This window comes from Rutilus rutilus (genome assembly GCF_951802725.1).
Source record: "Rutilus rutilus genome assembly, chromosome: 23".
NCBI classification, from domain to species: domain Eukaryota; kingdom Metazoa; phylum Chordata; class Actinopteri; order Cypriniformes; family Leuciscidae; genus Rutilus; species Rutilus rutilus.
Genome location: NC_140233.1, coordinates 26,061,663 through 26,088,332, shown reverse-complemented (window position 1 = coordinate 26,088,332; position 26,670 = coordinate 26,061,663). Strand labels below are relative to the sequence as shown.

Here is a 26,670-nt window from a genome sequence, read left to right as displayed (position 1 = left end):
CATGTGATCTCAGTGGGTACGTGAATGACCGGCATTACCACGCAAAGCTGGAGCTGTCCGGTGACATCATCGCAGAGAGGTGCTCATGGGAAATCAAGTGCAATGAGCCCGTGATGAAGCTGATGAAAAAGGAAAAGCAGGACTGGACAACGCTCCTCAAACACAAGGCTTGTATATCCTCTTCAGATGTGGCCAGAGATGCATGAATTATGCTGTATTGTGCAGAATCACACTGATTTCTAATCTTTCTCCACAGAGTGCCTTCGTCAGCTATGAGTTTGACCACATCGATGAGGCTCGTGCTTCTCCAGTGAACGGTGAGGAATACATGTGTCACTCTTATAAGCTCAGTTTTGCCCAGGAGTATTAAGAGCGTGTCAAATATAAACCTGATAAAATGACACGTTTGGGAGGGAATTTAGGTTATTTCGATCTCATTTCCCTGCTCTTTGTGAGTATCTTTCTCATTCATTTCCTATGTTTTTTTTTTTTTTGCTTGGTTCAGATAAGAAAAAGTCACCAAGTTTTAAACCACTCAGATTGAGAAAAGCATTAAAATAAAGAAGTCACAAATGACCAAAGAGCAAAGGAATACATTCATCTTTATCGTCCCTCTCCTGTCAGGTCTGTTTGACATGCTTTCCTCTAGTGGTCAATGGATATATTGCCAAGGTTTTTTACGTCATTGGAATGGTACAGAATAGTGCTGCACGATTAATCGTATCGCAATCGCAATCGCGATGTCAAGCCTACGCGATTATATGACGCAAAATGCTGCGATTTTATATTAAATAAACAAATTAGCGCTGTTAACGCACTTATTAATGCAAATGCTTTTAAACCATTCATCCGCGATAAGACATAATAGAACGAGCCGCCTGTGAATGTCCTCCTGACACACACACACATGTACACACACACACACACACACAGATAGACGCGCGCCAGTATCAAGTTCTCTTTCGCGGTAGAACGAACAACACACATGTATGCCAAAATGAACGCGCTGCCTGTGAATGTCCTGACTGTGACAGACAGAAAGACTCGCGCTAATATCGTGCGTGCGCACTAGGGATGGGCGATATGGCCTAAAAAATTTATCACGATAATTTCAGGTATTTATTGCGATAACGATACACATGACGATAAATTATTTTCTTCTGTAAAATATCAGATTATGTTTAAGTTGTGTTGTGTTTTGTTTAATTCCATTTTTCTTTATTTAAATTTAGTTTTTTTCTTTATTTAAATTTAGTTTTTCTTTATTTAAATTTAGTTTTTCTTTATTTAAATCTACCCTTTACTGTGTCAGTAATTTGTTAGTCAGAAAAATATTAGACTACCTTTTTAAAAGTATTGCTTAAGTCAACAGACCTGTGTGTGTGTGTGTGTGTGTGTGTGTGTGTGTTTTAAATCACTCGTGCAGTACTGTGTCCGTTCTCTGAGCATATAAGCCCTGTTCGCGTGAGGTGAGCAGACACTCAGTCTATCTCGCGCCCAGACAAACTTGGTCTCTCTCGCGCACTTTCGCTCGCACAGACACACTCGGTCTCTCTCGCGCGCAGACACACTTGGTCTCACTCGCGCACTTTCGCTCGCGCAGACACACTCGGTCTCTCTCACGCACTGTCGCTCGCTCGCGCAGTTCGTTTCGCTTTTGTACGGTAGTTTGCTGCTCATCTGATATTCTGTAACCAAACCAGTTCCAAATTGTGGAGGTAGCTCCTCGCTTAACAACAAGCTTGTCCTCAGCCTCACGTCCGCCTTCCGCCATGCTTCACTCCGCACGTGAACAGTGAATCGTGCACGCACAACTACGTCATCAACTAGACTTATCGTTGTTATCGCAAGGAGACAAATTTTTATCGTGGGGAGAATTTTTAGCGGTATATCGCAAACGATAAGATATCGCCCATCCCTAGTGCGCACAAAACAGCATGACAGAATACAGTTCTCTTTCGAGCTTGAACGAACAATAACACACACAATTATGCAAAAATGTCTTTTTGTCGAGTGTCTTCATAACATAAGAGTAGTCTTATGATGAACACGAAGAGTTGTGATAACTCGTGAAAGAATGAGGCGCGTGTGAGATCCGCGTCTCTGACAGCGGCTGGTCTTAAAGGGACAGTAGAGTAGCCACTAATTACATCTGTCGCTAAAGTTATTATTATTTTTTTTTTTTTTATTTTTTTTTTCTTTAACCTAACATGTATGGTTATATGTACTCTTGTATGTAAATTGTTTTGTTGTTGTTAAAATGAAAAAAAAAATGAAAAAAAAAAATAAATCTGTCGCTAAAGTTAATCAAAGAACAAAGGGAACAGAGAAAAACACTCACTGCTCTTGACTAAAGAACTTTTTTCTTTAGGCTGATTATCACTAATCTGTCTGTGCATTTATTTTCCTTGAGAACCAAGCAAGTTGACTCATGAAACCATTTGTTTATTATATCGCATATCGCAATCATAATCGCAATATTGACCTCAGTTATCGCAATATGACATTTTCCCCAAATCGTGCAGCCCTAGTACAGAACTTGGTAAAGGTTTTGGCACTTGCTCTGTGAACACACACAAAAATAATCATGACATGTTTTGAAAAGGTTAAATGGTCCTGTAAAAACATTCACACTTGTGCTCCTCGCGGTCAAAAATAAGCGCATTGGAAATAAATGGGAAACAAATTTAGTCTAGCGGACACTTTTGGTACTGCAGCCAAACAAACTCTGACTGAAAGCTCATTTTTTTAGATATCAAGCTAAAATTTGGAGCACAACTTGTTTAGATTTACGGCTTTGATTTTCGTGCAGTTTTAGAGTAAAACGTGATTTTGAAAATATATATTTCATATAAAAATTTAAATTATATTTTTGTGCATAAACGTAAAATTCTGTATCTTTTTTTTAAGCTAACTTTTTTCACTTCAGCAATAATCTGCCTAGTGTCGTCTTTGAATAGAGATCAAACTTAAGTCTGTGCTCTAAAGCATGCAAGATTTACAACAGTTTAAGTTGGTAATTGAATTTTCAGGTCTATGCTCAAACCGAAATGGATTATAAATACAGCATAAATATAATTTTGTATAAAAAAATCCTTAAAATACAAAATATGAAATAGAAAAACTTTATCAAACTAAAATATAGTATTCATTTCAGTGACAAAAAAATAGCAGGGTTAACTATTTCAGTGAATATCTGTGACTGTACAGTCATGTGACGAGTGTGTGTGGTCCTCAGTGTTTCAGTGTGTGTGACGAGTGTGTGTGGTCCTCAGTGTTTCAGTGTGTGTGACGAGTGTGTGTGGTCCTCAGGACACTGGTTCCAGGCTGAGTTGGGAGAGGACGGCTGTTTCGTCAGCTCCGAGAGCTGCAGCGACAGCGACTGACACATTAACTGAGGACATCGGCCTCCACATCAGTTTCACAGCCTACAGGACAATAACAATGCTTACAACTTTATTTTAAGATGACATAACCACATTGTACTTACTCAGATATGTAGGCTACTGAGTAATATTAAGTAACTATATGTACTTACTATAGAGTTAGAGTTTGATTTAGGGTTAATTACTAATTATGCATAATTTACTGTTTACTATAGTAATTACATGTAGTACCTTAAAATAAAGTTTTACCTTAATAATAATAATAATAATAATAATAATGTTTGTTTTCTTTTTAGCATTTGTGTTGAGGTATCTTTTATAAACTGCTTCTTTGAGTTACACTAGTTTTGTTAACAGTAAATGTCCACTTGAGCGTTGACCTTGTTGAATCGCTGCTTTGCTTGCAGTGCTTAATTATAATGTAAAGTGTTTTTGTTTGTGTTCTTTTATATTAATATTTAAGTTTGTTGTATATTTCATTAATTACTACACATTGTCTAATAACATGCAATTTCACATGTTCTTTAAGAAGCAATAAAGTGACACCAAGCATACGATTTGTTTCATGGTTTGTGAACTCAGGCACAATGACACGGATGTACACCACAACACAAAAGAAAATATCTGGCTTCTTCCGAGTGAAACTTAATCAAAAAAAAAAAAAAAGTTGAGCGTGGCTTGGTTTTATCAGTTGTTTTTTGTTGGATGGAGGCTTGCAGTCGATCACAATAAAGGGGCGGGGTTTACGTGGATTAAATGATTGGAGAAGTGCTGTATGTCACCAGATTGAGTCGAAATTCTGAGAGGCGAGTAAAATACAAGTAAAAATGCACGGATAAATCGTTTACAGTAAGATACATAACGTGCTTCAAAAATAAAAAGGGTCAATTAACCGTCACACTTAAGCCCGATAGAGAGCCTAAGTCCCTGCCCTTCCGGTCGACCACCATGGGACCTTATTTCGGAAAAATGTATGGTAGTCAATGGCGAGAGACAACAAATATTTTGATCTCGTTTGAATTGTGCCCTGATTTACACATATGATGTTTGTCAACTTAAAAGATACATTTTAAAGTCAAGAAAGTCGCAGCTTGATGTAAAACTGCTGAGGTATAAGACTGTGAAAATACGTAATTACAAAGACTACAAACCCAAAAGGCGCACATGTGACGTCATAACTTTTCTCTCAATGAATGAAGCTAACTTTACTGAAGCTAACGTCTGTCGTTTTTTCTTTAGTCTTACGTTATAATTGTAACGTAACGCCGTCATGCCTGAGTGTTTTGAGCCAGAATACACACATACGAGCAACGGATCTTGTGACGTACATAGTGCGAGACGAGAGATGTAGTTCATTGAGCGATTTCCACATAAAACTAAATGTTACTCTTCTGTTTTATGACAAACTGCGACTTTCTTGACTTTCATAATTACCTTTTAAATTGACAAACATCATATGTGTAGTTCAGGGCACAGTTCAGACGGAATAAAAAGATAAGTTGTCTCTTGCCATTGACTTCCATACATATTTTTTCCGAAATAAGGTCCCATGAGCCGGAAGCGGAGGGGCGGGACTTAGGCTCTCTATAAAGGGGCGGGGTTTACGTGGATTAAATTATTGGAGAAGTGCTGTATACGTCACCAGATTGAGTCGAAATTCTGATGTAGAAATTGAGGCGAGTAAAATACAAATAAAAATGCACGGATAAATCGTTTACAGTAAGATACATAACATGTGCTTAAAAAATAAAAAGGGTCAATTAACCGTCACACTTAAGCCCTATTCAGACGATAATTGTTTGTCATGTGGACGTCTGAAAAAAATTAATTTGCACCTCAGTGATAAAACTGTCATTCGGATGGCGATTTATTGACGGTGGAGGAGCGAGTTTTGTAATCTCATGAACGCGCTGCTCACGTGGTCCGTTGCAGAGTCTGCTGTATTATAATGTCATATGTTTGGAATAATATGAATAAATGTGTATTTAATTTAATAATAGGAAAATAATGTTCTATTTATTTAATTCTCATTAAAAAAAATATTAAAATACCTTACGACCCCATGAGAAACAATTACTGTGCGAATAGGGCTATAGAGGTCCTACAGTGACAGCCGTTCAAAAAGCATTTTCTTGCATGTGCATGGGTTTTGATGGCGTAGTTGCACATCAACCTCTACGGTGAACCCTGGTGCATCATCCTATACATTTATATGTAGAGTGTTTTTTTTATTATTATTATTATTTTCGTTTTTTTTTACTCCAAACCAAGATGGCCGATGGCCGGTCAGAAATGCCGAGTTGCTCCGGAATATCCATCTATTCCTTCTGTCCTAGGAGACTCTTGCAGGTAAAAAATAAAATAAAAAATGTTGTAGCATCAAGCGATATCTAATGAGTCATATCACAGTTACATTTTCCAAGTATTGATTTTAGATTGGGAGAAAAATCTGATAAATCATCTGTCCATTAAACTTGACGTCATACATCACTAACTTAGCTGTATTTCAGCTACAGATCATACTATTACTGCGACTTGTTTTTGAAAATACTTCATCTGTAGTAACTTTTGTTTTGTCTGACTGTAAATGTATTTGTTGTTAGAATGTATTTTGCATTAACATCAAAAAAGTAATCTGATTATGTGATTACGTAATGTACGTTACTTGTAATGCGTTGCTCGTAACATCAAAAAGTAATCTTAAGTACGTAATGCACGCTACTAGTAATGCAATCAGATTACTTTTTTGATGTAACGAGTATTGCATGTTACTTGTAATGCATTACTCGTTACATTAAAAAGGAATCTGATCATGTATTACAAGTACCGTACATTACGTAATCACATTACTTTTTGTTCTAGCCAGTAAAATAATGCATTACAAGTAACATACGGTATGTAAACCGATTACTTTTTGACGTAACGATTAAAGTAATGCCTTACAAGTAATTTACATCATAATTACGTAATCATTGTAATGCATTACTCATTACATCAGAAAGTAATCTGATTACATACTGAACATTACTTGTTACATCAAAAAGTAATCTGATTATGTTATGCGTGTTAATGCGTTACCCCCAACCCTGCTCATTTATGATGAGATTGAAAACACCTGATCACTATAGATTGATCAGAGAACAGCGATGGTGGAAACGTGTCCATCTTGAACAGAATCATAATCATCCGCTAATGAGGGTAGATCGCCATACTCCGCTACACTGGACGGAGCGTCTGAGTTTTTTGTATATTTTATATTTTCACATGATTTTATATATTTTTATTCATTGGTTTGTTAAATACATGTAATATTGCTTTGTTATTACTCTATTATTTTAATACAGTATCCCTTTACTAAAAACCAACACATAAAGTGGACATCTGAAAGTCTCTTTGGAAAATGTGTAATATATATATATATATATATATATATATATACACACACACATTTCAAATCTTGTTTATCATGCCCAATAAAAACAGGAAAAAAATGCATTGTGAAAGGGTTAATAGTCAAATAATATAGTTGCTAATCTCTTATTTTTAACCTTCATTAAACCTCTTCAAATAACGAACATGCAATATCTTTAATATTCATATTCGTATTGAAAGGGGAACAAACAATCATTACAAATATCAATAAAAAAAACAAAAAAATCAACCGAAATATGTAAAAGCAAATGATCAAATAAGCTAAATTAAACATGTCCCTTAAGTAATAGACATTTTAAAACTTTTTTTTCCCCTGCTGCTTCAAGGTTATTCCCGGTTATTCCCGGTTTCATAAGAGGATGCGATTTGATTTCACATTCCTGACTGGGCGTGGCTTAACATGCTGAAGTTGGCTCTGATTGGTCAGTTAGGAAGCATCTCTATTTATCTCTTCACTGTGAAGGGAAAGTGAGGTGCGCGTCTCCCCTCCTCATCTAACAAGCTGTGTAATTATCTTATAAAATATTTCTTATCATTATCGACAGTGTATCTTTTTCAAACAGTGTCTGTCTTTTTTCTCCTCCACGCAAGCTGTGCCTGTCTCTCAGCGTGACGTTAGTCGTGGATGAACCAATTACAGAGTCGTTCATTCTTTTTAAATTTGTTTAAATGTGTTTGGCAAATTTCTAGCAAATTTCAACTTCGTGAAATGAATAATCTTAAACTATCACTCGTCTAAATGTTTTGTAGAGTCTGTGCAATGGGAGGTCGCTCTCGCTCGCTCGCTCGCTCTCAGCGCCTTCTAGTGGAGGAAGAGAATACTTCCACGTGATTGACGTGACCAATCAAATCTTTAGAATCGGTGTCGGGGCGGGGCTTGACGTTATGTACAGCCTCGTAAGGACCCCAAGTCGACTTTTACAGCCTGTTTAAGGGTAAATCATTTTTTTCCCATGACTACATAATACTTAAAAGAATGATAACATCCCAAACTTGTTTAATCAATAAAATGACTTGTTTCTCCCAAAAAATGTATTTTTATTTGTGCTTTATTGTTAAGTAATAGATCAGAAAGTTCCTCAGGCGTCGCACAGAGGCGGGCGGTGGGGTCCTGCTGGCGGAGATGTCATTGAGCGCAGGCAGTTACTCAACTCTCTGTGATGGAGAATGAAGCTCGCTTGAGTCTGGAGTGACCGGGGTCTGCGTCGATAGTTACCGGGATCTGAGTCTGGAGTGACCGGGGTCCGTGACCGTGTTCTGGCCCAATGGCAGTGCTGTTCTCCGCGGCGACCGCTGCTTCTGTGCGCTGCGGGATCAGAGCTCTCCTGCGCGGCGTCAACCGTCGAGGAGCCGCGGGACTCACTGGAGCTCAGCCGCCGGTCAGACACACACACACACACACACACACACACACACGCACGCACGCGTGTTTGTTTCATCACACTGATGTATCGGATAAAGTGTGTGTGTGATATAATCATCTGCTGTTTGTTTAGTCTTGTTAACATTATCTGACCTATATTCTTGTCTGTGTCTGTAACGAGACATGGAGGATTTGTCGTATGTTTGGTCTTTATGATGTAACAAATAACCGTGTCACGGTGACATAACTCATAACTCATAGATGTTTCAGCAATTCTTGACTCATAATCCTGCTCATAATTCCTTGCTTTCTCAGTTTTTATCCCTGAACACACGTGTTTGTTTCATCACACTGGTGTATCAGATCAAGTGTGTGTGTGTGTGTGTGTGTGTGTGTGTGTGTGTGTATGTGAGATGTGATCATTGCTGTTTGTTTGGTCTTGTTACATTATCTGACCTATATGTGTGTGTGTTTATATACAGTAGTCAACATTTGAAGTGGATCAGAAAAGTTCATTAGAGTTTTCCTAAGACAAGAACACGGATTGTTCAATATTCATGTATAAGTTTGATAAAAGGTTTTGATCAACTTCAAATGTTGATTACTGTATATTGATGGATATATGGATGATTTGGCATATGTTTGGTCTTACCGTGTCAAGGTGACGTAACTCCTAGATGCGTTTCAGTCATTTATGACCCATAATTCCTTGTGTCCTCAGTGTGTATCGCTGAACCGCCTGACAGCAGGGGCATCCACAGGGACTCGCTGCCGGTTCCCGATCTCCTCTTACTCCACTGAGGCTCCTAAAGGTAAGACCACCCTAGATGAGTGACAGATGATGTTCACCGGAGTCTTCTTCACTCACAGCCTCTTCATCCTCAGATGGGAAAGCCAGCGGACCGGGAGGAGGAGGAGGAGGAGGAGGAGGAGGAGGGAGGAAAGGCGGGAGGAACGACTGGAAGAGTCGATTACTGCAGGTGAACCCTCAGCCTAACTCTCATGAGCCTCATGCCTCATGCTTTACCCCCCAAACACAAATATATCACAAATAAAAAGTATGATGCCTATTTTTACATCATTACATTTTTTTATGACATTTAAACCAATCCCCTTTTTTTCTGGAGCATCTCAAATCAGTTGTGTTAATGACTATAAATGATATACTATACTTATAGGCCTGTATATGAGATGCATAATGCTAAATTTCACTGCCAATACCCATAGTTTGAACTTTCTTTCTTATATAAATTAGTATTCATGCTGTATAATTATTTTTTATATATAAATACATACACACATGCATGTATATATTTAAGAAAAATGTATTATTTATATATAATATAAATTATGTATATACAGTGTATACATGCGTATGTGTGTATACAAAATAATTATACACCGCACACACACATATTATGTAAACACAAACTTTTATTTTTGATGCGATTAATCATTGACCAGCAGTAAAAAAAAAAAATTATATATATATATATTAGTTAACAGTAAATAAGCTCCTCTCTGGTGTTTTTTTTATAGCTAACTAACGAACTGTGAACATTAGATAACTTTCCTGAGGTAAATGTTCATGAAGATATTAATACATTTGTGTTATGGCAGTCATGATTAATGTGTTTGTCACACTATGGAAACAGGAATGAGATTTTTCAAACTCTAAAAATATCCTCTCTGGTTTCTTGATGCAAATGATCATTTTATTTTTAAAGGCGCACTTTAGATTTGTACCTTAATATAGCAGCTTCGAAGTCATTTCGATGGGAAACGCTTCTGGAAAAACCAGCAGTGCAGAATCTTGCAAGAATCACGACTTGCTTTACGGCACGACGTCACACACATCTACACCATATGAAGCCGCCTCTGTGGAAGACACTCGCACACATTTCAGACGCGAATCACGGCCGAGTCGACGAAGAAAGCGTGGAGGAGTCAAGGAAGAGAAAAGTCATGTTTAGCAGTTTAATATACACATTATACAGAGAAATTATAATTTACATTTAAAAAGTATATTTGTAATGTCCAAGTGTAAGTTTACATCGCGATATACATTGTTGTACTGATTTAATTCATAAGTTGTAAAAAAAATGTCCAGGTATTTTTTAGGAAATATTTTTCCCCACATGGGAATCTGAATGACTGTTTTTGCTTTATCTTCCTGAAAGTGAGGGGGAAACGCTTACATTGATGTTTCTGTCACACTACAGAAATGAGAATTACATTTTCAACCTCTTGAAATGGTGTTTGGTGTCTTTATGCAGATGATGGTCATGTGTTTTGAGGAGGTGTGTGTGTGTGTTTCAGGGAGACGTGCCGTGGGACGATAAGGACTTCCGCTATCTCCTGCTGACGGCGGGTGGAGTCGCGTCGCTCCTGCTGTTCCTCTACCTCAGAGACCCGGGCCGAGAGATCACCTGGAAGGACTTCGTGCATCGCTACCTGGACCGAGGACTGGTGAGAGCGCTGGCAGGAGTGTGTGTGTGTGTGTGTGTGTGTGTGTGTGTGTGTGTGTGTGTGTGTGTGTGTGTGTGTGTGTTTTAGGGCACGTCTACACCACAACGATATACTTAAAACGTCATTTTTTCCTTTGAGTTTTCTGCGTACAGACGACACCAGTGTCAAACCGACCCCCAGTCACACGGCTCCGTGAAAGCGCTGTGTTCTGCTGCCAGGCCAGTAGAGGGCGGTGACACCCGATAAGCTGAACTCGTAATACACGAGCATGACGTCATCGCCTTCAGAGATTCACGTTTTGTTGTTTACACGGAGACCGCTTTCAAATACTTGCACTTTGAAGTTTGCGTCTTCAGGCACACATAACACTGTATAAGTGTATAAGCGTCTTCAGGCACATAACACTGTATAAGTGTATAAGCGTCTTCAGGCACATAACACTGTATAAGTGTATAAGCGTCTTCAGGCACATAACACTGTATAAGTGTATAAGCGTCTTCAGGCACATAACACTGTATAAGTGTATAAGCGTCTTCAGGCACATAACACTGCTGGCGTGTAAGTGAATGGCCAAAACACATAAAAAGTTTTACATTTTTAGTTGAAAGCGGGGTCGATAAATCTGATGAACACAGGTGAAAGGTCACACACACCCCGATGAAGGCTTATTGGCCACAACGTGTTGGTGTGCCGTTGCTTGTATATGTTTGTCTTGCGTGTGAAAGGTCATCGGGGGTCACCGCTCTGACACGGGCTCTTCTGTGCGCAGGTCGAGCGTCTAGAGGTGGTGAACAAGCAGTTTGTGCGGGTGATCCTGGTCCCCGGGGTCGACGCCTCTGAAGCTGTGAGTTATGATGTTCCCTGTACAGTAGTGTGTGTGTGTGTGTGTGTGTGTGTCGCTGATCTGGAGTGTTTGCCTGCAGAGCTACGTGTGGTTCAACATCGGCAGCGTGGACACGTTCGAGAGGAACCTGGAAGCTGCGCACTATGAGCTGGGCCTGGAGCCGTCACACAGAGCAGCGGTCGTATACACGTCTGAGAGCGACGGGTCAGTGTGTGTGTGTGTGTGTGTCTCTGTCATATACACATCTGAGAGCGACGGGTCAGTGTGTGTGTGTGTCTGGAGCCGTCACACAGAGCAGCGGTCGTATACACGTCTGAGAGCGACGGGTCAGTGTGTGTGTGTGTGTGTGTCTCTGTCATATACACATCTGAGAGCGACGGGTCAGTGTGTGTGTGTGTGTCTGGAGCCGTCACACAGAGCAGCGGTCGTATACACGTCTGAGAGCGACGGGTCAGTGTGTGTGTGTGTGTGTGTGTGTCTCTGTCATATACACATCTGAGAGCGACGGGTCAGTGTGTGTGTGTGTGTCTGGAGCCGTCACACAGAGCAGCGGTCGTATACACGTCTGAGAGCGACGGGTCAGTGTGTGTGTGTGTGTGTCTCTGTCATATACACATCTGAGAGCGACGGGTCAGTGTGTGTGTGTGTGTCTGGAGCCGTCACACAGAGCAGCGGTCGTATACACGTCTGAGAGCGACGGGTCAGTGTGTGTGTGTGTGTGTGTGTCTCTGTCATATACACATCTGAGAGCGACGGGTCAGTGTGTGTGTGTGTGTGTGTCAGATACACCTCAGAGAGCGACGGGTCATTGTGTGTGTGTCAGATACACCTCAGAGAGCGACGGGTCTGTGTGTGTGTGTGTGTGTGTCAGATACACCTCAGAGAGCGACGGGTCAGTGTGTGTGTGTGTGTGTGTGTCAGATACACCTCAGAGAGAGACGGGTCAGTGTGTGTCAGTTAACCTGGCGAACGAGCAGGCAATTGTAGTGCCGTGAGCAATTCCTTACTTGAAGAATATTTTTCCTTTGGTCATTTTTTTTGTTGTTGTTGACTGTATCCCTTCTCGAGCACTGTAAATAAATAGCACTTTATACCAACACCTCTGCGAGTATTGCCATCATCATTTTTTTTTATTTTTTTTATTTTTTTTGCGAACCCAATTTTTTTGTTTTGCCGGACAGCGGGCCTGCGAAGACCCGTTGTCTCACAGTGTGTCTCTGTCATATACACATCTGAGAGCGACGGGTCAGTGTGTGTGTGTGTGTGTGTGTCTCTGTCATATACACATCTGAGAGCGACGGGTCAGTGTGTGTGTGTGTGTGTGTGTCTCTGTCATATACACATCTGAGAGCGACGGGTCAGTGTGTGTGTGTGTGTGTGTGTGTGTGTGTGTGTCATATACACCTCCGAGAGCGACGGGTCAGTGTGTGTGTGTGTGTGTCAGATACACCTCAGAGAGCGACGGGTCATTGTGTGTGTGTCAGATACACCTCAGAGAGCGACGGGTCTGTGTGTGTGTGTGTGTGTGTGTGTGTGTGTCAGATACACCTCAGAGAGCGACGGGTCAGTGTGTGTGTGTGTGTGTGTGTCAGATACACCTCAGAGAGAGACGGGTCAGTGTGTGTGTGTGTGTGTGTCAGTCTGGAGCCGTCACACAGAGCAGCGGTCATAGACACCTCAGAGAGCGACGGGTCAGTGTGTGTGTGTGTGTGTGTGTCAGATACACCTCAGAGAGAGACGGGTCAGTGTGTGTGTGTGTGTGTCAGATACACCTCAGAGAGAGACGGGTCAGTGTGTGTGTGTGTGTCAGATACACCTCAGAGAGAGACGGGTCAGTGTGTGTGTGTGTGTGTGTGTGTCAGATACACCTCAGAGAGAGATGGGTCAGTGTGTGTGTGTGTGTGTGTGTCAGATACACCTCAGAGAGAGACGGGTCAGTGTGTGTGTGTGTGTCAGATACACCTCAGAGAGAGACGGGTCAGTGTGTGTGTGTGTGTGTGTCAGATACACCTCAGAGAGAGACGGGTCAGTGTGTGTGTGTGTGTGTGTGTGTCAGATACACCTCAGAGAGAGACGGGTCAGTGTGTGTGTGTGTGTGTGTGTCAGATACACCTCAGAGAGAGACGGGTCAGTGTGTGTGTGTGTGTGTGTGTGTGTGTCAGTCTGGAGCCGTCACACAGAGCAGCGGTCATAGACACCTCCGAGAGCGACGGGTGTGTGTGTGTGTGTGTGTGTGTGTGTGTGTGTGTGTGTGTGTGAGTGAGATGATCTGGATTCAAACACTCACTCGATCTCAGTCCTAAATGACAGTGATTCTTCTATTAAACCTTTGAGGCGTCCAGATCTGTGTTCTGATCCAGAGAGAGACATCATCATGACACAGCTTCAGTCTCTTCAACATCACAGGATCATTATTTCTGTCTTATAATCACTCAGATTACCACAGAAGCTCTGGGATAAGTGTATAGTTCAGATATAAACACTGATGTCTACAGTAGAGATCGAAACAGAGCAACTCACCTTTAGAGAGAAACTTCAAGAAAGAGGCGCTTCAAATAAATATTGTATCGATGACATCGTTACACCAGTAGGTGGCGACACGAGACTGTTCAAATAATGTGCTCGTCATCGAGTCACTCATTCAAGAGATTCGATCAGAAGCGCTGATTCATCCAGTAATGAAACAGTTTCTCAATTTTTCCAGAATTGTGCAGCTCTATATTTTTATATATAGAAGAAACTGAGACAGACTAAATCCAGAAGAACTGTATCGAAGACGCTTGAAGAAACTTGTCCAAATCTACAGGACTGTGAAAAGTTTTAGGCTCTTCTGTAAAAATCAAAAGAATCTCATTTCAATTCAAAAATAATGTCATAAATTGATTTTATTTATCAATTAACTTCTATTAAAGGGGCTATATGTAGTTTTCAGCGGCCTCTAGCAGTGATGTTTCAGATTGCAACCAATACGTTTACAAGCGAGTGCTCGTGCGCATGCTCGAACTCATGAGTGAGCACTCTGGGTACCGGCCAGACTGAGACGCTAGAGATGCGCGGTAGGCGGTCACAGCCGCGGGATTGGGCGGATGACGTGACGAAAAATAATATTTAAATTAAATTCGGGCGGGTGGTTGAACCAATCAAATAAAAAATATATGTATACACCAATCAGCGGATGGCGGGCGGGTGCGGTTTTGAAAATTGGTCAAAAACGTTGGTGCGGATGGATGGCGGACGGATGGTGAGTTTTGTGATGCGGGTGCAGATGAAATAATAGCCCATCCGCGCATCTCTATGAGACGCAACACACCGGAGAAAGCATCACACAACATGCTGGAAACTCAGGTAAACTCCCACTGCACTGTGACAATAATAGGCTACTTTTATCAGCTTGACGTTGAACTAATGCTCCATGCTCGTACCATGATAACGTTACATTGACTGCTTTTAGCCTATGTAATGTGGTGTTACACAGGTAAATTTACGGTAAGATAATGAAAACGGTTAGTGAACTACACTGAACAATTTCAGTACAACAGTAAGACCGTAGTAAGTAACATTACTGTACTGAATGTGTCTGGAATTGTGTAGTATAAACAATATAATAGTAGTGGGATGACAAACGTTAGACAGGAGATTTAGTACATAAAATAAAAGTAACATTCTGAAGCACTTACTTTGTGTTATCCTGGAACAGTCTTTTGTATTCATTTCATGTCTCATATATGTTGTAATTTACCCTGCTATAAAGCCCTGCCGATGTTGATCCGTGTTTTCGTCCGAAGTTGATCCGATTCACGTTTGGCCTGACGAGCTTCAGCAGATAAAACTTTTTTTTGTTTTTTATCATTATGTGGAGTTTGTGTTGGAGTCTGTGTTGTCCTGGGAGCAGGTAATTTATTAGTGTTAGCAGACTCCATGTCAAGTTGCAGTGTTGTCGCTGTTGAGTGCAAAGTCAGTAGACGAGGCGAGAGGCTCGGGAGCGCGCATGCAGGATTTCGCGGTAAATCCAACCCGGAGCCTTCACATGGAAATAGGAACACTTGCTTTCAGAGGTAATAGCAAAACCCGCCAAGTGGATCATTTTAATGTGAGATTACAACCCCTTCACACACAGGCAATAAAGAAAGGATTCATTTTAGTAGAAAAACTACACATAGCACCTTTAACTAAATCAAATCAATATCTTGTGTGAGCAGCCTTTGTGTTTAACACCGCTGCTGTCCAGAGACACTTGCACACAGTTGTTCAGGACGGCTTCTTCAAGAGTCTCTTCAAGACGTTGCCGCAGTTCTTCTGGATTTAGTCTCAGTTTCCTCATGTAATCCCAGACGGACTCGCTGATGATGAGGAGATCAGACCGGCTGTCGTCAGACTCCTTGTGCAAACTAAAATCTTCGCCGATGTTTAACGCCTCGTGACCAAAAAAGGGCGCCAATGTGAGTGTGCACACTGACGCGAAAAATGCCACGCGTAAAAGCGTAATTAAAAAAATTAAAAAACGCCTCGGTTTCTTTTTTTTGGTTTGATGCGTCGCGTCAAAAACTATACGACCAATGAGATTGGCGCTTTTGCTCACGTGTCTGGAGCTTCTGAAGTTACAGTAAAACACAACTTGGGGGCGCTCAAACACAAAACGGTCTTGCCGAGCACACATACGTAACGGCGAAGAAGATATACGCCAAGTAGCGTCTACACTGCCGGGAAGAAATAAGACGAGGAAGATGCAAGGCAAGATGAATGTAGAGTTGCTGCTGGTCTCGTTGGTGTCGGAACATAAAGAACTATATGACAAACACGACAGCGACTACAAAAATCTTGATAAAAGAGAACTGTTATGGAGTGGTATTGCAGAGCAAATGTGCCTTGATGGTGAGTTTCATTTCACTTAATTGTCTTTCCGGGGTATTTCTGTTTTACATTAAGCGCCATCTAATATCAGGGAATGAATTTGCATGTTCACTCGGCTCATCGTCAGCGAAAATCGCTTGGGTGTGAACACAAAAAACACGTTGAAAAACGCTGGCGAATAATGCGCACCGATATTCGTCCCGGTGTGTACGGCCCTTAAGACTTTTCCACATTAATGTGTGTGTGTGTGTGTATATATATATTAGAGTTATATATATAATATGTATTAGAGTTTATGTTAATGGTAATATTAATATTCCTCTTCCTGCAGGTCTTTCCTGATGAGCTTCATTCCCACGCTGCTTCTGATTGGCTTCCTGCTGTTCACTCTGCGGCGTGGGCCAATGGGAGGAGGGATGGGCGGGGGAAGGGGCGGGCCCTTCAGCATGAGCGAGTCCACCGCCAAGATGATGAAGGACAACATAGACATCCAGTTCAAGGACGTGGCCGGGTGTGAAGAGGCCAAGCTGGAGATCATGGAGTTCGTCAACTTCCTGAAGAACCCTCAGCAGTATCAGGACCTGGGGGCCAAGATCCCCAAGGTATCAGCCAACTCTGATTATTGATCATCATCTGATTATTGATCATCATCTGATTATTGATCATCATCTGATTATTGATGATCCTCTGATCAATGATCCTGATCCTCCTGTGTGTTTATTGATCATCTGATTATTGATCCTCCTGTGTGATTATTGATCCTCCTGTGTGTTTATTGATCCTCCTGTGTGTTTGTTCAGGGTGCTGTGCTGTCCGGTCCTCCAGGAACGGGTAAAACGCTGCTGGCTAAAGCTACCGCCGGAGAAGCTAACGTTCCCTTCATTACGGTCAACGGCTCAGAGTTTCTCGAGATGTTCGTCGGCGTCGGTCCAGCCAGAGTAAGTCTGAACTATCGGTTTCAAATAGAGATGCACCGATGTATCGGCTGATTAAAGCTATCGACCAGCACTCTTTTGTGTTGAATCTTGTGCAAGTTAATGCGACAATAACAGTTAAAAAATAGCGACGTTAATTTGACCCTCTGAATCACCCGTAGCTCAAGCCAGGGTGGACAGTTCTACGTTTTTTCCCTTCATCAAACATTATTTGTAGTGCCTCTCATCCAATAATCACACAGAGCTGTTCCTTCTGATGAGAAACAAAGTCTCAACTTTCAAATTCTGTACATTTATCATGATATTCAAACAATAAATGGTGCTTTGACGCTCTTAACTGTGATGTGACAGATCGCTGTAGCGCCTCGGTTCAAGAGTCTTTTCTTCCACTTTAATACAAATTATATCTAGAAAAGCATGCATGAATATCAGAAGATATGTTGAAAGATACAGTACAACTTATCAATCTGTATCATGTAATCACTCAATCTGTGTTTCAACCGCGGAAAGACGTCAAAATGTACACTTCAAAAGTGTAAATATAATATTTGAAAAATATAGCTGCAAGCAGCGATACAGGGGCCAAGCCCTTAAACGCACCGCAAGCAGAACAAGCAATGGCGCACAGCAAGCACATCATGTACAGCAACACAGCAAGTACTTTAAGCACAGCAGCGCGGCAAGCATTTAAAGGGGGGGTGAAATGCTATTTCATGCATACTGAGTTTTTTACACTGTTAAAGAGTTGGATTCCCATGTTAAACATGGACAAAGTTTCAAAAATTAAGTTGTACGTTTGATGGAGTATTTCTGTACCAAAAATACTCCTTCCGGTTTGTCACAAGTTTCGGAAAGTTTTTTTCGAGTATGGGCCTGTGTGACGTCAGATGGGGCGGAATTTCCTTATACGGTCCTAAGGGCTCTTCTCCCGGAAGGGCGCGCGCGCACCCATAGACCACCAGAGCGAGAGAGCAACCTCAGCGCTGTGCTCGCTGCAGTCACAGGACTTTGTTTGTTCCCTGCATTTCGACGATGATTGTTTTATAAACAAGGCCCAGTTCGACGCCGGATTTGGCAGTCCCAACGATAAAGGTTCACGGTCGTGCGTTGGAACCGCAGGCGGTGAGTAAAACTCATAGACAAACTGCTTCAAATGTCTCTGTGTTGTTAGCTATCGGCGCGTTAGCACCGCCCACACGGCACGCCTCCAGCCGCTCGGTTTTTTTCCGGAAAGACTCGGTACAGCCTATCTTTCTTTTATAAATATAATAAAACTAAAGACTTTTTGGAGATACGAAGGATGCAATAATACTCTATAGGTACTCAAGATTAACATGAGATTGACTGAAACTGAGTGTTTCACCCCCCCTTTAAGCACCAACAGCAGTGCGGAGCCAGAAGAACAAAAACATCAGAAATTGAATATACATCTAAATGTACATCAAGCACAGCGAGCATTTAAGCACCAACAGCAGTGCAGAGCCGGAAGGAATTGAAATGACAACTTTATACAAAATTTTACAGTTCTCACACAGGACTCGAACCCACGACCGGAATGGGTCGGGATTCATGACACGTGGTTTAGCAACTTGCGCCACTCAGAGGACGTGAATTGCAATACTGCAGAGGAGAGGCTTCAGTGTAAGAATAAGCACAAAAAAGCAAGTTAACCAGATTAGCATGCTAAGCTAGCTTAATGCTAATGTAGCTTATGACGTGGTACATCCAATCCTGGCAAAATAGATATCCTCGGATTCGACATGACGCAAGGAATCGATAGACACCAATTTTAAGATTTTGTGACAAACTGTTCACAAGTTACAGGCTCTGAACCAATTTTGGGTCGAACTTGTTAAATTTGCGACATCATAACTTTTTTTTTTTTTTTCAGTATAGCAAAAAAATCGGGGACAGTACTTCTATGCGGCTCGGTCCGAAGATCATTTGAGCAAATGTTGGACAATTTTGGACAAATTTTGAAGGAGGAGTGGCGAAAAAACTGTTTTACATTCGCTCCAATATGCCGGCCAGTCACATTGTTGAAAAATAACATGAGATATCGTTGAAATCGGCATAAGCCAAGGAATATATTGACATAAAGAAATCAAATTTCAAACAATGTTAGCAAAAGTTATAAGCGTTTTTTTCAAAAAACAATGATATCTCTGGAACACTAGGTGGCGCTGTGATCAAACTTCTCAGGTACCTTCGGGCCATGCTATTGATGATCCATACCAAATTTGGTGAAGAAATTTCAAATAGTTTAAAAGATATGGCAAATTATGACAAAATTCAAAATGGCGGACACGTGGTACATCCCATCATGGCAAAATCGATATCCACGGATTCGTCATGACCCAAGGAATCGATAGACACCAAGTTTATAATTTTCTGACAAACCGTTCACAAGTTATTGGCCAAAATAGCCATTTCTCATATCTCACAACCAGTAGGTGGCACTGTTTCCAACTTTTGCATGGACCCTCAGATCAAGCTTCCGATGAAGCGTACCAATTTTCGTTTCGATTCACCAAAGTTTGGCCGAGATACAGCCACTGAACCAATTTTAGGTCGACCTTGTTAACTTTGCGACGTCATTACTTTTGATCAGAGATAAACAAAAATCGGGGACAGTACTTTTATGCGGCTCGGCCCGAAGATCATTTAAGCAAATGTTGGACAATTTTGGACCAATTTTGAAGGAGGAGTAGCGAAAAAACGGAATACTGTACTTTTCAAAATGGCCACTACTGTAATGGGCGGAGTCTTAATGTATGATATTGTTTGTGATCAGCATGATGAGATCAATCAGGTGTACTATGTCTCATTTCTGTGGATCAAAGGGTTCAAAAGTTACAGCCGTTTCAATGTTGAATTTTTGAACTGGTGGTGGCGCTATAGAGTTGGTCCTAGAGACTCCAAAATTGGTCCAATTACTTTTCATGACCATATGTACAAGTGTGCTAAATTTCATCATTTTCCTACTTAACGGTTCATAGGGCTGCCATAGACTTCCATTGGCGGAAGAATAATAATAAGAAGAAAACTAACAGATACAATAGGTGCCTCAGCCCCTTTGGGACTTGGCCCCTAATAAAGAGCTGTTTAATTTTAACCTCTGATATTATAGTGTACTAAATGAGAGGGTTCCCTGTATAGTTTGCAGCATTATTTGGGAGAGATTTTGTTTTTTTCCTTAAGTACTATCGGTATCGGTATGAGCATCGGCCGATATCGTTCTGAATAATCGGCCGAGAAATGTAGTATTGGTGCATCTCTGGTTTCAAATGATTGTAAATCCCAGTGGCGTGAAATGATTGTGGTGTGTGTATCTCTGCAGGTCCGAGACATGTTCGTGATGGCGAGGAAGAACGCACCGTGCATCCTCTTCATCGATGAGATCGACGCGGTGGGGAGGAAGAGGGGCGGAGGGAACTTCGGTGGGCAGAGCGAGCAGGAGAACACACTCAATCAGCTGCTGGTGGAGATGGACGGTGCGTGCCACACACAACTCAATAATGATGCATATTACTCAGAGTTTGATCTGTATAAACTCAGCTGAGATCTTGACTTGTATTTAACCTGAAAAATACCAAATCAACAGTGTAACTTTCTTGTTTTTACAGGTTTCAATACAAGTACCAATGTTGTAGTTCTGGCCGGTACGAACAGGCCGGATGTGCTGGACCCTGCACTGATGAGGCCTGGCAGGTTTGACCGACAGATTTACTTGGGTAAGAGCTTTTCCCTTTACTTCTCTTCACTGCTTTAGTATATGAATTATCGACTGATTTTTATTATTTAATTTTTTTTCCTGTTTAACTGTTGTCCTTATGTCGCCTGATATATCGTCACGGCCGGTTTCAGTTTTCTGTTTAAGTGTTTGAAGTGTTGGGCTTTTTTCACAGCACCTGAACTTTTATTTTGACATCACAGAGCTACATTATTTTACAGTCTTTGTTTAAAGCCCCACTGAAGTGCCTTGGATCGCGCAGCTTTGTTTGATGCGTTAACGTAATCTCCACTGAAACAGGAAGCTAAGGCAGAACTTATTGAATGGCTCCTCCCCCTTTTCAAATAGCCAATAGCGTTTAGTTTCCCTCACAGGCTGAGCCGTACTTGACGGCACCGTGGAAGCGAGTCCGAGCGCTGTTGATACGCTGGATTCAATAGTAAAGTTGTGAATAAATTCTAGCCGTTTCATTCTTAACCAACGTACAGTTGGAAAATTGAATAAAACTCGAGCGTTTGAGCAACCGAACACACATCTCCAACCCATATTGCTCCATGACGTGTCAGTCAACGCTGGCTTTGGCCAGGTGGTGTTTATAGCAGAAGGGGCGGAGCTTTAGATTCTAGAGAGCATTTGATTGGACAGAAGATGTGACGAGAAGCTGAAGTCCGCAGTGATGTCATAAAAATCCGTGATCCATTTTAGCAGAAGTGAGAGTTTTGAATGCTTATATCTCCTACATGTGAATTTTGTCATTGTTTTGGATACACCAGCTTATTCATAATCTTAAGGCTAACATATTCATTGTAAGAGCTAAAAAACTTACATTTTGCAGAAATGTAGTAGAAGTCAACTAGAGCAGTGCAGCACACTGAAAGTTTAGAGACGCACATGCTCGCAACGGGGCTTACTTGACAACAAGTTCATATATCAATATTCTAACGAATAGAAATAACCTTAAATGTATCTATCCATCTCTTATGTGTACAGTTACTTTCAGAGCAAGCGGTTGCCGTGGTAATGAATATTTCCAAAATTCCCCAGCTTAACTTCCCATGGAAATTTACCGGAAACTTTCCGCCCCTTTGCAACCCTAACTGTCATGTTCATGTCATATTTGCTGTGTGCTTTATTAGTGTTACCTGGACTTTAATGAGAAAATATGATTCCTAGTGTGCACAGACTTATCAGATAGTGTTTTTTTTTACTATCGGTTTCTTTATTTGTAAAAAAAAGTTTATAATAGGATTACAGAATCAAGAGTTGCTTTTTGTAACAAATTAAATATTGTCAGATAAATTTTAAATTAATTGCAACATGTTATTTACTATTTTTTGGTGAATTCAATCTGAAATCTGCTCTCTAAGCTTTTGGCATAATAAAATGATATTGGTCGACCACTAATAAAGTTATTGTGCCATGGGCTTAGAACTAGGGATGCACCGGTATAAACATTGTCCGATACGATAATTCTTTATATTTAAAAGACAATAATCGATATATTGGCAAATAAATCTAAATCCTAATTTTTGAGTGCCTGATTACACAAACAAAATTTTCAACATTAAAAGCCATGTCCTAAGCACACAATTATAAGGTTATCATTATAATTTTATGTAGCTTATATGACAGACTTGCGCTGCACATGTTGCGCTGTACAGTATTTTCCTTTTTATCCAACATATTTCAAGCAGTTCAAAACCGTCATGTTGAACAGTGCGCATCTGAAGTGTCTCAGCTGAAGAAAATAATCCATTATTTATCAGCTTTAATATATCAGACAAAGTTTATTATCGGACCGATAACGATAACATTAAAAATGAACATATATCGGGCGATACCGATATGGTGGCATCCCTGCTTAGAACAAACATGTCCAACTGAAGAGCGTCTAAGGTTTGTGTTCTGTCGATCCTTCAGGACCTCCTGATATTAAGGGTCGGGCATCCATATTCAGAGTTCACCTGCGGCCGCTCAAACTGGACCCCAGTCTGGACCGGGATGCCATCGCGAGGAAGATGGCCGCCGCCACGCCTGGCTTCACCGGTGAGCAAGCAACGACTTGCATGCATGCTAATTTTCCTTTTGAAAAGAGTGAATGTGCAAGACAAAGCAGGAAAATTATATGCTGTATGATAATTACAGATTAGAAATTCATGTTTGGGAGTAGGCTGATGTAGTTGATATGATAATTAAGAAATCATAAGTGTTGCCATAATACTGCTGAGTTATTGCTATATAAAGACAGAATATTTTCTCTCCTCCAGGTGCTGATATTGCAAATGTCTGTAATGAAGCAGCTCTCATTGCAGCCAGACATCTGAATGCATTCATCGGTGTTAAGCATTTTGAGCAGGCCATCGACAGAGTCATCGGAGGTGAGCTCAGAAATGCAGAATATCTTACAAAGATCCTACTAACACAAAGACTGATGCTCGTGATCTACATGTTCAGATCTGTAGCCAAAATAACAGCACTGGATGTAACAAAGATCAGGAGTAATTGAGTTTATTGGTGAGGCCTGCCTTGTCTCTCTAACTGCAGTCGTATAATGTCTCAGAGATATTAGTGACGGCAGCAGTGACCTGTGGTGTACCTCAGGGTTCAGTCCTGGGTCCCATGCGTTTTCTAATCTACATGCTTCCTTCCTTCAGATAATGTAAAGTAGGGATGTGACCTTACTTGAATAATTCTGTCCTCTTTAGTGGAGCTGAAGCTTTGCGGATATTATTTCTTGAGTTGGCTTATGCATCTTTAAAGTCCCCCTGTGGTGAAAATCAAGCTTTTAATGTAGTTTATATGTCTATGTGGTGTTTAAGGAGTATTTCCTCCTTAAAACTGCAGTGAACCAAAGACAGTCTCAAAAACACACTTTGAAATCGCTGGTGTTTCTGACGTCACAAACTACCTTGTAACCAATCAGATCAACGTGTGATCGTCAACCAGTGGATCTCTGAGCTGAGTGAGTGAGTGAGTGAGTGAGTGAGTGGAGGCGGGACTCATTTGCATATTCATAGAACTGCGTATACTAAATGAGGCAAGGGTGTCGAGTTACATTCAAGACATTTTAAGGCATAAAGGAAGGAAAAAAACATCAAATATGTCATTTTGGTGATCAGAGTTGAGCTTTAAGAGATACAATAATTGACTAGAGGGGGACTTTAACTATCCAAAAAAAATAAAAAATTTGTTACTCATTGATATTTTGTGCTCTCGTTTTTTAGGGCTGGAGAAGAAGACTCAGGTGTTACAACCCACTGAGAAAAAGACTGTAGCCTATCATGAAGCAGGACATGCTGTGGTGGGCTGGTTTCTCCAACATGCTGACCCACTGCTCAAGGTCAGGGCCCTAAATGTAGGATTATAGCTTAAACTGAGTCATTCGTCTGTAAATTGTTTTATTGAAATTTTCGTGGTCCAGGTTTCCATAATTCCTAGAGGTAAAGGCCTGGGTTATGCACAGTACCTCCCGAAAGAGCAGTATTTATACACCCGGGAGCAGCTCTTCGATAGGATGTGTATGATGCTGGGCGGGCGAGTGGCCGAGCAGGTGTTCTTCGGCAGGATCACGACTGGGGCTCAAGACGACCTTAAGAAGGTCACGCAGTCAGCGTACGCTCAGGTACAGAGATTGTGCTTGCTTTGTGTGTTACGTAATTTGCTATAGCGACATTATGCACTGATTTTCCAGCATATTTTCCATTTAGCAGAAGCTTTTATCCAAAGCAATGTACAATATAGGAACAGTCCATTTTGAGTAGAGCTGAAACTGACATTCAGAATAGTCAATGAATCACTTTAACAATCATTAGACTGTTTTCAGAAAATAATTGTTAATGCAATGATTGAACAACATTGGTGATCGCTTATTAGGGTTGGCTATAGTTTTAATTTTTGATTGACACTATCTTTATTTGACAATTTTTCTCATAGATTGTGCAGTTTGGCATGAGTGAGAAAGTGGGGCAGGTGTCATTCGACCTGCCCCGGCAAGGAGAGATGGTTCTGGAGAAGCCCTACAGCGAGGCTACGGCAGAGCTCATTGATGAGGAGGTCAGAAATCTGGTGGACCGGGCCTTTAAGAGAACACTGGAGCTCGTCTCTGAGAAACGAGAGCAGGTGGAGATGGTGAGAACAACTGGCAGCTTGGATTTGCAGCTTTAAATGGAGTGAAGCATAACTAGTGGCCATTACAAAAGCTAGTGAGCTGTGGAGTGCCTCAGGGTTCAGTCCTTGGTCCCATTATTTTTCTCATCTACTTGCTTTTTCCTTTAAATATTACAGCATAGCTGGATAATCTTCAGCTTTGCTCTACCACAAAGCAGAGATTTTAGTTCATACTAAGAGATTTCAGTGTCATTTGAATGAAGTTAAGCTTTCAAGGTCACCTGCTCTGTCACATTTTATTGATTGTTTGGTTGGTTGATGCAAATATGCATTTGTTTTTGGGAATAGGTTGGAAAGCGTTTGCTGGAAAAAGAAGTTTTAGACAAAGCTGACATGGTAGAGTTGCTGGGACCCAGGCCGTTCGACGAGAAGTCCACGTATGAGGATTTTGTGGAGGGCACTGGCAGCTTCGAGGAAGATACAAGTCTTCCGATTGGGTTGAAGGACTGGAACCAAGAGAGAGGAGAGATCCAGGAGGAGCCTCCAGCTTCACAGGAAAAACAGGCTGCTTGAAATGAACACCGCCCTCAAGATACTTTCCACCTGCCTCTGATACTTGCCTTACTGTGGAAACTGTGTGAAAAGAGAGTCTTCTGGGCTGAAGAAAAGATTTGTGAATTTTGTTGGTATTTGCATTTCACTTCCCTTGTTAATTCTAAGCAGGGGACGTTTATTGAATTTGAAATGCCTTAATGCAAAGATTATGTCGCCATAAGCTATGCTGGATAAACTTTAACACCGGACACCACAAACTCTTTATGACAGATCAGCAACTCAGAATCTCATCCGTTTAGTTATTTCTTTTATCCTTTAATTTCTGCCATTATATCATAAACTGAATTCTATCCTTTTATCTACTCTTCCTCTTAACAGAAGTGGAAGAAACAACTGTGTATTTGTACAGTTTTCATTTGTGTGTTCTAAGAAAAAAATGTTTTGAAAAAGAAGTTATTTAAATTAAATGAGTCCTTTTCATACAATTTACGTATATATATATAACATTTTTTTCAACACTTACAATGTTAGTCAGGGTTTCTTGCACCAAAAACAGACCTTATTTTTTTCTCATGACCAATTTCCACCTTTTTTTTCTTACCCTTTATTTAGGTCATTTATGCAGCTTGTATTTTGATCCTTGTACACATATGTATGAATTCACCACTTCATCAGGGTTATATTTACAGCGTCTAATCTACAAAAAGATCATATCTTTATTTCGGGATTTAAAAGTGTTTTGTTATATTGTATTTCTAGGCCTTACACTGACATCAGCAGAAGTAGGGCAAAGCTAGATGATTTATCACATTCTGTTCATCAGGGACACTCCCGTTTTAGATGGGTGAGATTTAGCCAAGAAACATTCAGAATCGGTGCTATCTATGATGATGTGAGCTACAGATCTTACTATTATTTGTGGTTGTTAAAGAGAATAAAAGCCCAGTGTAAGTTTGTGGATCTTCTTTATGAGAGGCTTGTGCTCAGGCAAAAGC

General features: G+C 40.9%; 2 protein-coding genes across 2 annotated transcripts in view; both read left to right on the top strand.

Annotated features, from left to right (window-relative positions):
* Window positions 1–3,939, top strand: part of tdrd12 (tudor domain containing 12) — a 36,841-nt gene extending 32,902 nt beyond the window's left edge. Inside the window, exons 31-33 of the mRNA XM_084397681.1 lie at window positions 14–167; window positions 257–317; window positions 3,313–3,939. Coding sequence (XP_084253807.1) covers window positions 14–167; window positions 257–317; window positions 3,313–3,386 — 289 coding nt within the window. The 3' untranslated portion in view covers window positions 3,387–3,939. The remainder of the gene's footprint in view (window positions 1–13; window positions 168–256; window positions 318–3,312) is intronic.
* A 3,769-nt stretch (window positions 3,940–7,708) lies between these two features.
* afg3l1 (AFG3-like AAA ATPase 1) lies at window positions 7,709–26,626 on the top strand. Its single transcript, XM_084396361.1, has 17 exons — window positions 7,709–7,753; window positions 7,879–8,197; window positions 8,903–8,993; window positions 9,067–9,161; window positions 10,501–10,650; window positions 11,420–11,494; window positions 11,574–11,698; window positions 16,677–16,947; window positions 17,146–17,283; window positions 20,621–20,774; window positions 20,907–21,014; window positions 22,934–23,059; window positions 23,281–23,391; window positions 24,238–24,353; window positions 24,435–24,635; window positions 24,947–25,141; window positions 25,469–26,626. Exons 2-17 carry the CDS (start codon window positions 8,084–8,086, stop codon window positions 25,691–25,693), a joined length of 2,295 nt encoding a protein of 764 aa, XP_084252487.1. The 5' UTR covers window positions 7,709–7,753; window positions 7,879–8,083; the 3' UTR covers window positions 25,694–26,626.
* Window positions 26,627–26,670: the final 44 nt, after the last annotated feature.

What these genes read in the sequence shown, in the direction of transcription:
- afg3l1 (XM_084396361.1), top strand. Translation starts at nt 8,084, where the DNA reads ATGGCAGTGCTGTTCTCCGCGGCGACCGCTGCTTCTGTGCGCTGCGGG. An exon ending in TACACGTCTGAGAGCGACGG is followed by an intron (nt 11,699 to 16,676) that starts GTCAGTGTGTGT and finishes CTCTTCCTGCAG; the next exon opens with GTCTTTCCTGATGAGCTTCA. An exon ending in GCTGCTGGTGGAGATGGACG is followed by an intron (nt 20,775 to 20,906) that starts GTGCGTGCCACA and finishes TTGTTTTTACAG; the next exon opens with GTTTCAATACAAGTACCAAT.